At 36.5% G+C, this 16,359-nt stretch overlaps 1 protein-coding gene across 1 annotated transcript; it reads left to right on the forward strand.

Annotated features, from left to right (window-relative positions):
* The first annotated feature begins 265 nt into the window (after window positions 1-265).
* On the forward strand, window positions 266-15,304 carry LOC129743009 (uncharacterized). The gene is made up of 5 exons (XM_055734953.1): window positions 266-488; window positions 553-770; window positions 828-1,061; window positions 11,652-14,002; window positions 14,747-15,304. Exons 1-5 carry the CDS (start codon window positions 266-268, stop codon window positions 14,841-14,843), a joined length of 3,123 nt encoding a protein of 1,040 aa, XP_055590928.1. The 3' UTR covers window positions 14,844-15,304.
* Window positions 15,305-16,359: the final 1,055 nt, after the last annotated feature.

Below are 16,359 nucleotides of genomic sequence, written 5' to 3' on the forward strand. Positions count from 1 at the left end.
GTCGGGAGTGCAGTGGGCAGACAAAAAAACATTTTCTCAGCGTAGGGCGTGTGATTAGCCCAAACATGGTACATTTGACTGAGGGTAAATTCGGGAAGGCCATATAAAGCTTTTTCGTGGATGCGCGCACAGTTTAATTCGGTGTTGGTGAGAATTGCGGAAGCAACTTGGGACTTTGGGTTTAAGTCAGCAGCTTCTGGAAAAGCCTGGTTTGATCGAACGCGGGGGATCGAGGGCTCAACATTCGGTCTCCGTCTGCCCCAGCATGTGGATGTCCCGACAATGGTGTCTCGGGTTGGTCCTGTGGATGGTTCCACAGGGCTTTCTGTTAGGTTTGGTGGAAACAGCCAAGTTGGATTTGTTTCTTAGTGTGAAAAGTTCTAGTGTTGCCACCTTGAAGCTGGAGGACATTGCCAATGGTTATGTGAAAGTGACGGATCTGATGGTTAGTCCCGATGGACGACCCTTACCATGTTTCAATGGAGAAAGTGAGTTACTTTAAGAATTAGAGTGTAAGAACGGGTTATGTAATTTTTATTTTTATTTTTAAAGAGGAAAAATCGGAGTTCAAAGTGCTACGTGATTCGAAACCAGATATAAAATTTTTGGCGTCTTTTGGAGGACCCGCGGTACCGCCGGAACTGTTTGCCCATTTAGCTGTTGATCCAAACCGGCGATCCTCTTTCGTCAAAAATATGGTCCAGTTTGCTGTGATTAATGGTTTTCAGGGTTTGGATATCGCGTGGTTTTACCCTCTTCAAAATGATAAAGTATGTTAAACGTTTAAAATTCAAATTTATATCATTGATATCCGTTTCCATCGACAGGAAAGCTATGCGAAACTTCTGCAGGAGCTACGGGCAGCTTGTGATAAGCGCATGCTTATGCTTACAGTTACTGTCCCGAGTAATCCAATGGTAATCGAGAAGAACTATCCCGTCAAGCAGTTGGATGCTGCGGCTCATTTCGTCATATTGAGCACCACCGAGTTCAAAAGGTTGAAGAAAACTTCTCTCATTGCTCCGCTTTACTCGAGCAGTGATACTGCTCCAAACTGCGTAGTAAGTATTTTGAAGTCTTGAAATCAGCGTTTAAATTACGATAAAAAACATCAATCAAACTTACATATCATATGGGTTTAGGTACACGGCTTCTCCATCTTGAATCATTTTCATTAAATTTTCTCCATAAATATTTTTAAGTACAAGGCTGGAACAAATTTGGAATCCTTTTTGGTCCCTTGGAGTTGAAACATCGCGAGTGGGGCTGATACAAAAAAATCCAAAATTTCATGAAATTGGAACGAATTGACAAAACTTTCTTTGCAACAAACTTGCTTACAATCTACATTGTATAAAATAGAAAAATCGTGTTATTTTAGAGAGAAAATTGAAAAAAAAAATGGTTGATACAAATCCTGTCTTCTGTGCTTTGACATTCGATCGTTCAATTGTTTAAATTTTCGAAGAAATAATCAAATTTTTCATCAGAATACCTTAAACTTTATTTGTTCCACCCTTCAAGATATCTGGTTAAATAGAAGGGGAGAGGGGAGGGAGGAGGATGATAAAATAAGAATTTGATATTTGTCCCGGCCTTTTATAGATAAATCACCTTCCTGTTCAATCTAGCATTGTGATCTGAAGAAAATTTTCACTCAAACGTTGTTATCTCTGCTTTTATCCAACTCCCATTGCCGAAACTTTATCTGGTGATTCTGATAAAAAAATTCTCACTATGTCACAAATTTTCGAAAACGTCTGCTAAATGCGAAATAATATGCCTAGAACAGGAAAACAACAGTTGAATATTATAGATACGATCCGCTATGTTTCAAATCCACTAACAAAATACTGCTAATTTTCATCAATTTAAGTGGTGTATTTATATTTATTCGGTCAAATTCCCTATCTCAGAAAGTTGGCATACGTCAAGCTAAAAATTGCTTGAAAGCGTTTCCAATAAGTTTGAAATTAGCGATAAGCGGCTTCAATTATTATTATAATTTATTAGAGATCTACTAACTACCCGGGTCATTGGGGTCTGAGCGGTTTGAAGGTTTTAATAAGGTTAAAAAAAAGATATTCCTTATTTTGAGTAAATTAACAATTTTACAATAATCGAAACAAAAAAAAAAAAAAAAAACAATCGTCAACTGATCAGATGTTCAGGATAAAAATTGATTAAGCATTTCCCAGTCGACTGTTGAATGTTTGTACCTAGAACAAATTTTGCTCCTGGTGGGTGAATTTCTACGAAAAGTTTCTTGAGAATTAATTGGTTGAGGTTCATATTTCCAAAGAAAAATTATTCGGGACAAAGTTCTCCACTTGAAAGTTTACCATCACTTGACGGTCTGTCTGTCTGTCTGTCTGTCTGCCTGTACCCTATAGACTCGTAAACTACTAATCCGATTTGCGTGAAACTTAGCAGGTGGGGGTGTTGGAGGCCGAGGAAGGTTCTTATTACGGTTTGAGACCCCTCTCCCTCTCAGAAAAGGAGGAAGGGCTCACAAACAATAGACAAATGTTAGCATAACTCGAGAACCGATCAAGAAAATGGTATCAAATTTGGCATTAAAGGATGTTTGGGTACGAGAAATATTTCTACGAATATTTGAGACCCTTCCTTTTTCCAGTAGGGAGATAGAAAGGAGGAGTGGGCTCTCTTACAATTCTTTACATAACTCAAAAATTATCAAGCAAATCGAACGAAATTTGGCATGGGATGGTATTAGGGTACGTGAGATGTTTCAATCAATATTTGGTACCCATCCTTCTTCCAATGAGGATATAGGAAAGTGGGGCGGAGCTTCCATACCGATGTGGGAGGATATTAGGGAGCGATTAATGTTTTCCTGAATCTTTGGTAGTCCTCCTCCCTTATAGGGTGGAGATAGGAAGAGGGAGGGTGGCTTCTTTACAATTTTTTACATAACTCGAATACTATTCAAGTGAATGGAACCCAATTTGTTTTAGATCCCTCCTTTCTTCCATTGGGAGATAGAAAGGAAGGAGTGAGGCTGCCATACAATTTTTATTGCATAGCTCGAGAACAATTTAAGCAAATTTGGCAAGAAATGATATTGATGTTTTTCCCAGCTCAAGTTTTCTTAATTTAATTTGAAGACATAATTAGTGGTATGAATAAGGTTTAGTAATTGCTTCGGTAGCTTTTACTTTGCTCGAAATCAAGCAAAGCAAAAGCCCAAAGCATTTGCTTAGTTTGGTATGAATAAACATTTGCTTAGCAGATGTGTACTAAAGTCTTAGAACATAGCTTTTGCTTCAAAAAAAAAAGAGCTATCCAACCAGCAGAATCTGAAATTTTCTAAAGTAAAATGAAAGAAGACAATAAAAAAAATGAAAAGCACGACTAAAATAGCCATGAAATCGACGGTGCGGGTGGTGGGTGTAAGAACGATCGGAAAAATTTAAGTCAATACATGCTCGTATGTTGATGTTTAAAGAAAATTGAATATTGTCAAACAAAAAATGGCCTAGCTTTTTAACATTTATCATAAGCTCTCCCACACGTTCTCGGATCGGGATAATCCGATATATAAAAAAAATAGGCAATAGGCGTGCATCTTAACTTAAGATGTTTTTTTAAATCATTGAATTATAAAAAATCATATAAATTTGGGAGATCTGAATTATGTTTTAAATTATTACAACTTTCTTCCAACTTCAAGCCGATTGGGACTTCTTCCACTGTAGCCGGATTTTTTTAATTTGAAATATTTACTAATTGATTTGTTTTGTTTCATCTTAGACGAATCATTTCATACAACAACAGGAATATGAAAAAAGTTGGGTTATCACTTCGACTGTTCTTTATCTATGTTGAAAATGCCTTTTTAAATTGTATTGCAGTGTAATATTGCTAATTTTATAAATTCATGACGTTGTTGAAGAATTTGTTTATTGGAAAAGTCTGCTACCAAGCATGCTTAGAAAATAAAGTAATTGCTAGGAGATTTCTCGAGCGATTGCTTCAGATTTGGGCTTTATTCATACCAAACTAGCTTGTTCTAAAAGTAAAATCTCCTGACTGAGAAAACAGCTGTCAGAAAAAACTTTATTCATATCAACCGAAGCAATTGCTTTCTGCGACTGCTCGAATGCTCGATTTAGTTTAGCAAAAGCAATTGCTAGGGTTTTTTCATACCACCTAATATTACAAAAATTGAGTGTTGTTATCGTTATTATGCCGATATGGAAGGCTTCAAATGGAGCAAACGATATGTGTGGATGGATCTTACAGAACAGGCTAACGGTCATAAGCCACGTGAGTACCCTTCGGCCAAACAGAAAAACGGTCAGCAATTTCGAGCGAGCTGATCAAGTTTCTGAAAGTTGTTCCCTCCTGACGGTTGAAGTCTTGCGGTACACCGTTGGTCATTTCTGGACACCATGTTCCGAGGGTCCTTTCAAGCCTGATTCAAATATGTTCTTGAAGGAGTTGTAAGAAGTTCTCAACTCAAGCTAAGTATTCAGTATTTTATCAACTTTTACATCAGTAGTTTTATCGATCGATCTCTATTTTGTTTTAAGTTAACTTCGATTTGAATTCAATTAATAGTTCTTTGCGGTTTCAAGCATTAATTTTTCTTTAGAATATTTAAAATCAGAGCTAAATAGGAGTTTTTATAGTTTTCTGTTTCGGTCAAAGGAAACAATCGCTTACATTAGCGTTTAAATTCTGCGCAACTTAAGACATAACTATTTTACCACAATTTTAATTGGCTGAAAGAGTTGCTTCGAATGTAAGAAAATATTGATGTATTTTTCCTTTTTCAATTCGATTTTTACATTTGTTGATATTAATGTTAGGTATATGTTGTAATAAATGTTCTTTTCAAAACAGTTAAACAAGACGAAAATTTGAAGACAAGTAACATGGTTCGTATTCATGTCTAATCGGTAGACAAATAAAAAAATGACAAAAACGATTCAAATCAAGTAGCTTGATTCCTGACAGGAGAATAGATTTGTGTAACTTTACTACGATTTCATATAACATCGATTAATTCGACATTTTTTCAGATCTTAATTTTGAGATCATACAATATATTTTTAACTACTCTTGTATGAGAATAAATAATAAATTGAGGTTAGCTAGAAATTGTACCATAAATTTTCAAAACAATTATGTAATCATAATTTTTAAGATCTAATTTACTACTACTTTGTTCAGGTAAATTATAAAGTTTCTAATTCATCATGAATATGTTTTGCAACAATTGATTTGAAAATTTATGAGTTTATCTGGAAAATAAATAATAGATTCATATTAAACATCTCGAGATTGTTGTTCATAAGCCTCACTGTCAGTTCTAGGAGTTTCAGTAGGAAACTTTAGGAGCATAGGAGGTGTAGGACGAAATGATCACCCGCAATGCTGGCCTAGCATCTCCCAGGGTTTACCTTCCCCAAATTACCACTCTAAAACCTCCCCACGTTTATGGGTGGATCGTAGAGATCTCTGCATCTACCGTTTAAGTAAACGTGAGTCACTTAAAGTGACTAATATACCCTTCCCTTTCCCCACACAGTCCGCAGGGTTCGGCCAGGGCACCTTCAACATTCTGTGGGGGCAAGTTTTTCAATTTAAGAGATTCTATAATCTGAGGCAACAAATTGGAAGACTTTGCTTCTTTTGAAATTGAAAGTCAGGAAGTGTAACACCATCTTGGGAGAAAGTGATGCAATTCTTAATGACTGTAATTTCATAAAACGGAGAGTTGACGAGAAGCGCCAACCGAAGTTTTAGGCGACTGTTTATGCGAATGCGAATGCGAATTTGGCAAGAAATGATATTCAAGAACAAAACAGGTTTCAATTAATATTTGGTATCACTCCCTCCTTCCAGTTGGGAGATAGAAAAGGGGAAATTTGGCATGGAAGAGAATGTGATACGAGAAATGGTTACATGATTTTTGCATTTTTCACTGGGGATATAGGAAATAAGGAGGAAGGCTCCTAAAATAATTTTTTGCACAGTTCGAAAACTTATCTAAGAAATGGGACCAAATTCCACATGGAAAAGGATTAGGGCACAAGAAATGGTTCTTGGTTGAGCCCATTCAAATATTACGTCACGCGTTTAGGGGGGGAGGGGGTGAATTGACGGTTTGTGAATTTTTGATTGAAAATCTTATAAATGTGTTACGTAGGAGGGTGGGGGTTTTAAAAATTACCCAAATTGCATTACGCAATATTAGAACGGCCCCAATTATGATTTAAGACCACACCCGTCTTCAAGTTAGTACATAGGAAGGGCAGAGCAGCACTAATCCAATTTGTTGGCTTAATTTGTGAATGAATCAAGTGAATAGAATCAAATTTGACATGCGATGGTATTAGGGTACGAAATATGTTTCTATGATTGTTATAAACCCTTCCGGCTTGAAGGGAGAAAATGGGAGGGAAGGAGAGCGTTCCATATAACTTTGTTGTATCGCTTAAGAACTTATCAACTAATGAATCCAAACTTGACATAATAGAGTTTTTGGGTACCAAAAAATGGGTCTGATTATTAGAAACGCCTAACTCCTTCAAGTAGTGGAAGATGGGGAGGGAAAGGGTGGATTTTATTATACAAGTTATTGGATATGAATCGAGCCTTCCCCACTTTAAAAGAGGGAAAGGGTAGAAAATCCAATAAAACATGCATTTTGGCGTAATAAAGGAACCTATGAAATAATAAAACAGTAAAAATGTCAGACCTTGAAAAACAAATTTAAAAACAAGGTTCGTTTCAAAAAATGAAATAATCTTTTTGTTGCAATAATTTTTTGTACCGTAAACCGGGGTAACATTGATCACCGGGGTAGCTTTGATCAACATGACATTTTGCCACATAATCATCTATAACTTAGCCTGTAGTTTGAATTTTTGAAAACTGTTTTCTACATTTGAAAGCCTATTTATTGAGTATCAAGAAGGAAAAATTTGGTTTGTCTTTGAATTTTTTTTTATGTTAGTAATAATGTAATTTCAAAATTCAAAAATATCTGTTTTTTCCAAGGCTTGCAAAAAAGCAGCTTTTCTGATGAACTAAATATAATTTAGAAGCAAACGGGATGTTGAAAGTGAAAGAACAACTATTTTTCTTTGTATTTGTATAGTTTAAGTGCTATTTTTATAGTCATTTAATGATAATTTTTTGATATTTAAAAAATAAGGACATTTCCCAAGAGTAAGCCCGTATTCGACAAATGGATAGAAACCCTATAAAATCGTTATCTTTGAGGAAAAAATGAAAATGTAAATAGAAGGAGGGCCTAGGGGAATGTGTGAAGGTAAAATTTCATTTGTATTTTGAAGTTCAAACTATTTAGCAATAATTATAATTTTTGCCCCTAAATGTAGGCAGCATCATAGTCATTTTTTCGGTTATAAATATTTTTAAAATAAAACGTTAAAAATCAAGGTTGAATAGATAAAATAGCATTAGTAAATATTCTGAAGGTGTTTTTTATCCTTTTTGATAAAAAAAAACTCCTTAAAACCGTCAGAACAGAGACTGATCAATGTCACCCCAAAGCATCAAATGTTGAACAAAGACGAAAACGATTTTTAAATCAAATTAAAAGTAGTCTAATAAATTTCTGCATCCATGTTTTACATTCATTGGAGTCCAGTACTGGTTTTAAAAATATAAAACATGCCACATTCCCGTTAACAGAAAAAATAAACGAAATATATTGAAAAAAGTGATCAATCTTACCCCGGATTACGGTACATTGTTTTACTATTTCTAGTAAATGTAGCAAAGCACACCGAGTCAGCTAGTGATAAATAAAAAACAATTTTAACATCAATAACAGGTTTAATTCTGGAAAACTGTAGCTTTGGTTGAGCTTCTTCTAACAATGTTCAATAATACTAATATCACTAATCTGCAAAGGTCGGCATTAAACGCTATTCGCTAGTTAATCCGCTACATTTTTATTTGTATGTTTATTCTTTAACTTAATTTTTGGAAAAATTACGGTTAAACAACTTTCATCACCTTGTGGAAAATAACATTTATCAGCATTCTTGCTTGGAGAATTGCACCTAGTGAAGTTTGTAAATCCGTTACTCCACCCGTTACTCCAGAAATCCCGTAAGAAAATAAATTTGTCAACAAAAAACTAGCGGACTTATTAGCGATCAACGCCAGACACTGGAAAAAAGCATGTAGGTATCAGCATTCTTCCTTGACTGATTGCTTGTGGTGGAGTTTGTTCATCCGCTAGTAGAAAAGTTTGGAGAAAAAATAAGTGAAAACGATAATTATCTAACAAAAACGAAGTAGACAATTCAGCGAATAGCGTTTCAATGCCGGACATGTAAAATAAAATTATCTCAAAAAATTGAAAGTGCTTCAAGTTGAGCAACATTTAAGTATTATGTGTTTCTTGGTATCATCATGGGATGAATCGGAAAATGATCAGGACAACGTTCAGGTATACCTTATCATTTAAAGGCCTACCGTTTTTTCACGTTTTGGGAGTCTCCAGAACTGTTGATTCACAAAACATTGAAATTTCTAAAAATTTTATAAAAATTGCAATATTTTCGTTTCGGTTTTTTAGATCGAAACCTAAACGAATAAAAAATATTATACATGGTAAAGGCATTGGTTTTTTTTTCAAATAATCCAGTCAGTCAGCTAGTCAGTAATTTGATTTTTTTTGAAATAATTTTTCATCTTATTAATCCTAATCCGCTCTATAGTGTCAATATGACACTATTGGAAGTTTGGCGGCTTGTAACAATTTCTTCGAGGCCCCTTATTTAATTCTTGAAATGTTTCATTGCGGATCATCCATTTTTTAAGGGCGCACCCTGAAAGCCCAGGAAAAAACTCCTTAATTAGACCTTGAGTTCCAATTTTACACTCCTCGCCTAAAATCGCTATATCCCTCTTGTTTTTAAACCGATTTTTACAAAACTTTTAGTTGGAAACCTTGTAATGTAACTCAAATATGTTTCTCAGACATTATTCACCTACAATTCTTCAGTTTTACGTTAGTGAAAGTCTAAGAAAAAAATCGTTGGAAAAAGATTGTAGATTAGTTACGGAATGCTCAAACAAAATTTCACTTAGTGTTCATGAAAGCTGAATATAGCAGCTATACGTTACACATAATTATATATATATTTTTTAAATTTTTTAAGGTCATGGCCATAAAAAATGTAAAAAGTTGTGTAAAAACAGTACTTTTTAATCAATGAACCGTCAAAATTGTTTAAGTCACACCAGATAAATTTTGAAAATAGGATTGAGACATTGACGTTTTTTGGTACATATTCGCATCTTTAGGTTTTCAAAATGGGAAACACAGAATTTTTGAAGAATTTTCAAAAACACTAAAATACAACTTTGCACTGGATTTAAAGTTTATAGTTGCAAGATTTTCGTAATAAATTTATATTCATCAGAAAGTCAATTTTATACCGATTTACAATAATATTTTCAAACATATTTTTGTAGCTGATCTACAGTCTTTTTTCCGAAGCATGTTTTTTTTCGGATTTTAGACTTAAACTTTGAATAACGGTAAACTGAAGTATTGTAGGTGAATAATGTCTGAGAAACATATTTGAGTTACGTTAGAAAGCTTCCAAAACTATAAATGTTGTAAAAATCGGTTGGGGACCGAGAGTGGTTTTAGTCAGGAGTGTCAAATAGACACTCCAGGGACAGTCACGGGTAAAAAAATAAGGAACGGATGAGAGTTAAAATTCAAGAGAATTAGAAGAATTAATTTAGCTCGTAATGATGTTTGGCACACAAAGACAAAGCAGTGACAATTTTTGAAAAAAATGTTTCCTCACATTTCATTACGTAGCTCATAATTCTGAAATTTATAATATACAAATGGTCGAAATTCGTTCTCTACACTTTAAGTAACTCAAAAAAAACTTATTTGGTTATTCGACCCTGGGAATCTAAAGTAACAGCTGAATTTAGAGGACCGACTTTTTTATCGACCTTGGGTTTTTAAGTGTTGAACTGCAATAATGAGTTTTTGGTATCCCTTTGTCTTAAAACTATCTTGGACGCCTGCTACTGTTTCTTGGCTTCACGAATTTTAGACGGTCGCCAGGGAAAGAGCAGAGTCACTTTCTCACAAAGAATCATTTGAATTCATGACGTGTTAATGGTTCAAAAATTTAGAAGGAGGTTATCCGAATAGGTTCGTTTCCCATTTGATGAAATGGTAGTTCCGTACACCTGAGAATTTAACAATGAACTGAAAAAAAATAGGACCCAATCAGTAATCAGGGTCATTAAAACTTCCCATGCTCACGTAGAATAACACAAACAATTTCATTGAATTCGAATGTTCCTTTTCTTGTGGGGGCTTTGAACGCCTATCACGTATGTATACACTTGGTTGATTATGTTTGTTAAATGTTTGACAAACATACAAGGTAGTTGACAAATATTACATAAGGTACGCGTGGATGTTTGTACCTTTATGATGTTTCATGAAGTGATTATAAAGTCATTGCGTTTGTTGTTTGACTTTAGAAGGAATAAAAAAAAAACTCTTTCTAAATAAGTTGCATACTGGCTTGAAATGACTGTTTTGTAATTTACGATCTTTATTCTGGATTAATGGCTAGTGGCAGTGGCATCCGGGCATTTATAATCTTCAAACAGTGACTTGTGGGTTTTTGTGGGTCATTTAAGGAATTGTCATGTTCGGATTGCAATATATACACAACTCTTAAAGCACTTTGAGACGATAGAGACAGTATTATAGTAAGATAGTTTGCATTTCGAATGAGGCCGGACTCTTTTGTCACCTCCCCCCCCCCCTCCCCCTTTCGAAAATCCAAAAGAGGGGAATAAATAAAGTTTCAGGTATTTGATGAAGATAAATTCTTCGAAAATTCAAACAATTTAAAGAGCGAAAGTAGAATTGTAGAGAATAGATATTATATCACTTTTTGAATTCGAAATTTTTTTTGAAATTTTTATCTAAAATAACTCATTTTTTCGGATTTGTACAATGTTGTTTGTAAGTTTTTTTTCTTGTAAATTGTTTATTGATACGGCTCATACCTTAAGGTTTTAAGGAGCCAAACTCGTTTTTTTACAATATATTTCTTAGCTTAACACTTTTATTTTAGAGGAAAAATAAGAGGGGGAAAGGGTAACATGAAAAATTAAAAGAATCGTAGGCGAAGATCGATAGCTTTAAGGAAAAGGTACATTTCTAACATGTAGTCCAAGTCAAGCATAGCCAGCACATCCCTCACCGGAACGTTGGGTGGTTTTCCTTGGACCCTTGTTTGTAAGTTGAAAGTTGTTATTCAATTTGTTCTAATTTATTGAAAATTTGTATTATTTTTTATTTCTTCCGAGATGTTTTAACTCCAAGTGACAAAAGTAGGATTTGAAATTTGTTCCGGCCTTATTGGTAATGAATGAAGGACGAACTTTCTTAATAGCTTTAAATCATTTTGATTAGTAAAAGTTATAGAGGTATTTGGTTTGTTCCCTTTTTCCAATGGCTTATAAATTTAAAAAAACATATAGAAGAAATTTTCAAAATTGTCATTCAAAATTTTCAAAATCAAACTATCCATTGAAATTTAAATAAAAAAAATCAACAAACTTCTCTTGTTTCACTTTCTTATTAGAGCTCTCACATCAGTGCATGGAAAGCAGCAGGTTTGAGCACCAACAAGCTAGTGATGGTCATTCAAACGAACTCCATAACCTACAAGCTGTTTGAATCGAACGAATACCGTCTTGGGACCCCGGTTATCAAGATGAAAGTGCGTCCGTACTATAAAATATGCCACCGGCTTTACGGAGGATCGCTCGAAGTGTTCGAAGAGACCGGCAAGTGTCCATATGCTTTCCGGGATCAGAACTGGTACACCTACGAGAATAAAAAGTCGATCGAGCAAAAGCTTCAATTTGCCCAGGATCTTTCGCTGGCTGGAGTAGCGGTGGTTGCGTACGATGAAGATGATCCGGATAACGTTTGCGGCGATGGATCACATCCGATGACGAAAGTTGTTTTGGGTTTGCTAGAGGGAAAGACTAAGGTAGATGGATCATCGGCCGTTGCTCAGCGAAGTGTATCGGATGATTTTGATTCCTATGAGGACTACGCCAATTTGAGGATCGTTGGAGAAGATGTTCCCTATTCGCCATCTCCTGTGGTAAACGTTTATGGGTCGGGAGCTCCAGCCGAAGGGGGTTCGTATGTGATCCAGCAAATCCCAGCATTGGCAGGAGGTGCCTGTCCATGTCCGGTTTGTCAACAGCATCCTACTACACCTGCTTGTGGTTGTGCTGCTACGCCGGCAGCTTGTCCATGTTGTACCAATAATGCCGATGGCCAGGGAATGACCACCGCTAGTTGTGGCCATCCAGTCAACTACTGTCCTCATGTTTATCCGGACCCAGAGGATGATTACTACGAAGACTACTCGGATATGACTGATCAGCCTCCCGCCCCAGCTTGTGGTTGTAGTGGAGGTTCATCTTCGGATACGACAACAGCGGCTTCCTGCATGGAGACAACGACAACTCCTGCCCCTTGCCCAACAACAGCTGCGCCTTGTCCAATGACAACTGCAGCTCCACCATGTCCAATGACAACTCCTGCCCCAGCACTATGTGGCGAAGTAACAACTGCCGCTTCGCCATGTGCAGTAGTTGTAGATGATTTGGAGGATGATAGCTTCATGGAGGGACCTGCTAAACCTGCCGGATCTGCTTGTGGCTGTAATAGTGATCCGACCACAGTCATGCCACCTCCAATGGAGAGCGTAGGTACAGAGCCGAAAGTAGTTCCCAGCTGCGGCTGTATGAGCAAAGAGACGGAGCCACCTTGCGATATGCCAACTACCCCGGCTCCAGCGGGTTCATGTGATGATTTGGCTGACGATCATTTCATGGAAGGAACTAGTACTGTGGCGCCACCTTGTGGTTGTGACCAGGCAGCTGGAAGTGTACCGGTAATCTTGGCTAACAGTGATAAAACTTTTGCACTTTTGAACCCTTCCATGATGGCACCGAGCGATAGCCACTTGTTCTCGGAAACTGCATCGAATGCTGAAGGTGAAGGCGGTGCAGGACCCTTATTTTCCGAACCAGAGCAGAAGGTTCCAATCAAACCTGTTCCCAAGGCGGCTCAGTATGATCCGATGAACTCGAGGCTAGGAATTCTAGCTACCGGCACCATTGGAGGAGGTGGCGGCGCTGGCGGCGGTGGTGCTGGTGGTGGTGGCGGTGGAATGGGTGGAGGTGGTATGGGTGGAGGCGGAGGCGCTGGTGGATCACAAGGAATGAATAATATGAATAGTATGAGTAACATGAACAACATGAACAGTATGAATAACATGAACAGCATGAACAACATGAATAGCATGAACAGTATGAACAGCATGAACAGTATGAATAGCATGGGAGGAAGCATGAGTAGCATGGGAGGAGGAATGAGTGGCATGGGAGGAAGTATGGGCAGCATGGGTGGCATGAACAACATGCACCCGATGAATATGATGAGTCCTATGAATTCAATGGGTTCCATGGATGGTATGGGCGCTATGAGTGGTTCGGGCATGGGCAGCATGGGAGGTTCCGGCAATATGCCCGGAATGAATTCGTTCAGTATAAGCCACGTGGATGGTGTTCCCATCATCACGGGTGCAAATGGAGCTCAAGGTCCTTCAATTCAACTGTCCCCGATCGCGCACGGAAATCAGCCAGGTCTGGTTAAGGTCTTTGCTACCGGTACTTTCGAAACAACTCCTGCTCCCGGAGCTGCTGGTGGTGGTGTTGGTGGCGGCGGTTCGGAGTCGATGATGAGTTTGATGTCCAATTTGCAGGACCTGGCGAATTCGTTACCAAAACTGGCCTCCATGAACGCTGCCAGTTCGATGAGTAACGAACCGATGATGACGGTGTGTCCTTTTGATGGTATTATTCCTGATCCGCGGAATCCAAGGTTCTACTTTCTGTGCCGACAGGGAATGTGAGTATATTTCTAGATTTTACTTATAAATGGCGGGGAAGACTTTATGTGACAGTTTAGTATTTCTTACAACTTCTTTTTGGAGCCCTCAGAATCGAATAACCAAACCATTTATCAACAATCATTTTCAAATTTTAGTCTTGTATTAATGAAAATTTTAGATTTTCCAGATTTTAACCTAGATGCAAACAGTTCGGATAACATATCGAAATTGCGTAATACTGAAGTTTTTGAGAGTTTTTTTTAAAGCAACTCTAATTACTTCTTCATTTAATTTGATTTTAATTAAATGTCCGTAATTTTCCCGTAAAAAACATATTACAGCTTATTTTGTGAGTCAATCTCAACTTTCACTAGTTTTACTAAAATAACTGTTACTCTTTTCCTAGTGCCCGCAAAATGTTCGAAACTCATTGAACTAAGAGTTTATAAGTTCATCTAGCTTATGTTTGTTTTTGATTTGATGAAAAAATATCAACTGTGAGAGTAATGGCGTTCTGTCAAAGTTGGAAGTTTGTGCGCTGCTTTTTAACGCAAATCTATCTGTGTACATGGGAACACATACCTTATCAATAAAATTATAGTAATATTTCATTAACTGACTTCAATATTCAAGTGTAATCATTTTTTATTTTTTTCTTTCCGCATTTTGATTTAAAACAAGCATTCTGATTTTATTTTCAAGAAGGGAAAAGGAATTCTTTTGAATTCTTGATTTTACCTAATTTCATTTTTATATTTTAGGCCCATGTGTGACGAAAATCGGTTCTCGTGTGCCGACGGTTACGTGTTTGATGCTGCCAGCCAAAAATGTGTCCCTGGAGGTGGTGCCGGATGTTAGCGGTAGCTCTGTCCATAAACCAGAGGTTTATTTCCAGATCACACATCAGGTTTAATTATCCCATTCCCATATTTTGTTTCTCTATTTCCTTTCCCCTCCCCCAAACTTTATTGGTTTTGAACCAAAACGAGACTAAGCCGTCCACCGTGAAACAGTTTGTCCGTGTCGTTTGAGGCCAGGAGCAGTGGAAGAACGCGTGTAGTATGTAATCGCCAGTGATTGACCGCCATTTTCGTCGATGACGCGGATGGATCGATCGTTAGAATTGTTTTATCAGAACTTTTTGTTCCGTTTGTTTGTCGGACTGCAGCCGAATGCAAACTACTCTATCAAAAAAAAACATAACGAATCGAGTCACACATACTCTCAAGGGCCCTTGGATTATTTTTAACGAACAACATGAAGGAGACAATCGAATTTTCGAAAATCGGTTAAAATTTGGTTGAATATTTTGTAAGTTGATACACCCATTAACGTTGATGATGATTAATAAAATTATTTAAAAAAAAATTATAACAATGAGTTTTGAGAAATTGAGATGCTTACCCTTCCATAATTTCGCCGTCACTATCATCTTGAACCATTTATTTCTGCTGGGGTTTTATCGATGCTTATGTAGATAATGTGTCGGTTTACTAATGGCTGATTTGTTCTATCTAGTAGAATTGCATCTATCCGTAGATTGTCAGTCTGAAACAATAAGCAATGAAGGAAAAAATAAATATAAACATCTAAAATATAAACAATAAGTTTTTGATAGGTGTGGATGAGAAATGCTGTTTGATTTCTAATTTAGGAAGTTTAATTACAACTAAAAAATGATGTTGTTATTTAAATACAGGATAATAAAATAAGTAAAGCCAAGCAGTACGCTTTAGGAATTTGTAAATTCTATGTGATGTGTATTCTAAAAAATGCAACACATAGTATTGTGAATAACTTTTGAAAACATGAATGTAAATTGATGGAATTTGCAGCCAAGTACCTGGTAATGTAATGTTAATATGTGCAATTTTATGTAATGTTCTGTTAAGTGGTTTTTGAGATAACGTCCAATGAAGATTTTTTCGACTCTAATATTTGGGCAACATTTTCGCCATCTTTAATGCATACTAACAACCATCCTATTTTTCAAATCAAGGTTATTTTTGATAACGTTTTCTGTTTCTTGAAGCTTGACCTTCAAAATAACTCAAAATTATGAATTTGGTCGAAGTTATAACAAATTTCGCCGATTGTCCTCCTACGTCACAAAAACTACAAATTTGACTTTTTATCACTCCACTACAGTTTTGTCGTAATGTCACGATTTCAGATCCATCTTCAATACAGTATAAAATTTGTGAGATCTTTTGAAGTGCTTTGCAGAGAAAATTTCGACAGATGGTTAGCGTCCTCAAGTACTAAACATTAAATTTTGAAATTTTTTCTCCTTGTTTACCTATCTCAGAAAATCAGGTGAGACTTGTTAACGAAAAGTTTCTGGTTGGAAACCTGCCAGGTGCCCGTTAAAGAG

This window comes from Uranotaenia lowii, chromosome 2 (assembly GCF_029784155.1).
Source record: "Uranotaenia lowii strain MFRU-FL chromosome 2, ASM2978415v1, whole genome shotgun sequence".
In the NCBI taxonomy this organism is placed as follows: Eukaryota; Metazoa; Arthropoda; class Insecta; order Diptera; family Culicidae; genus Uranotaenia; species Uranotaenia lowii.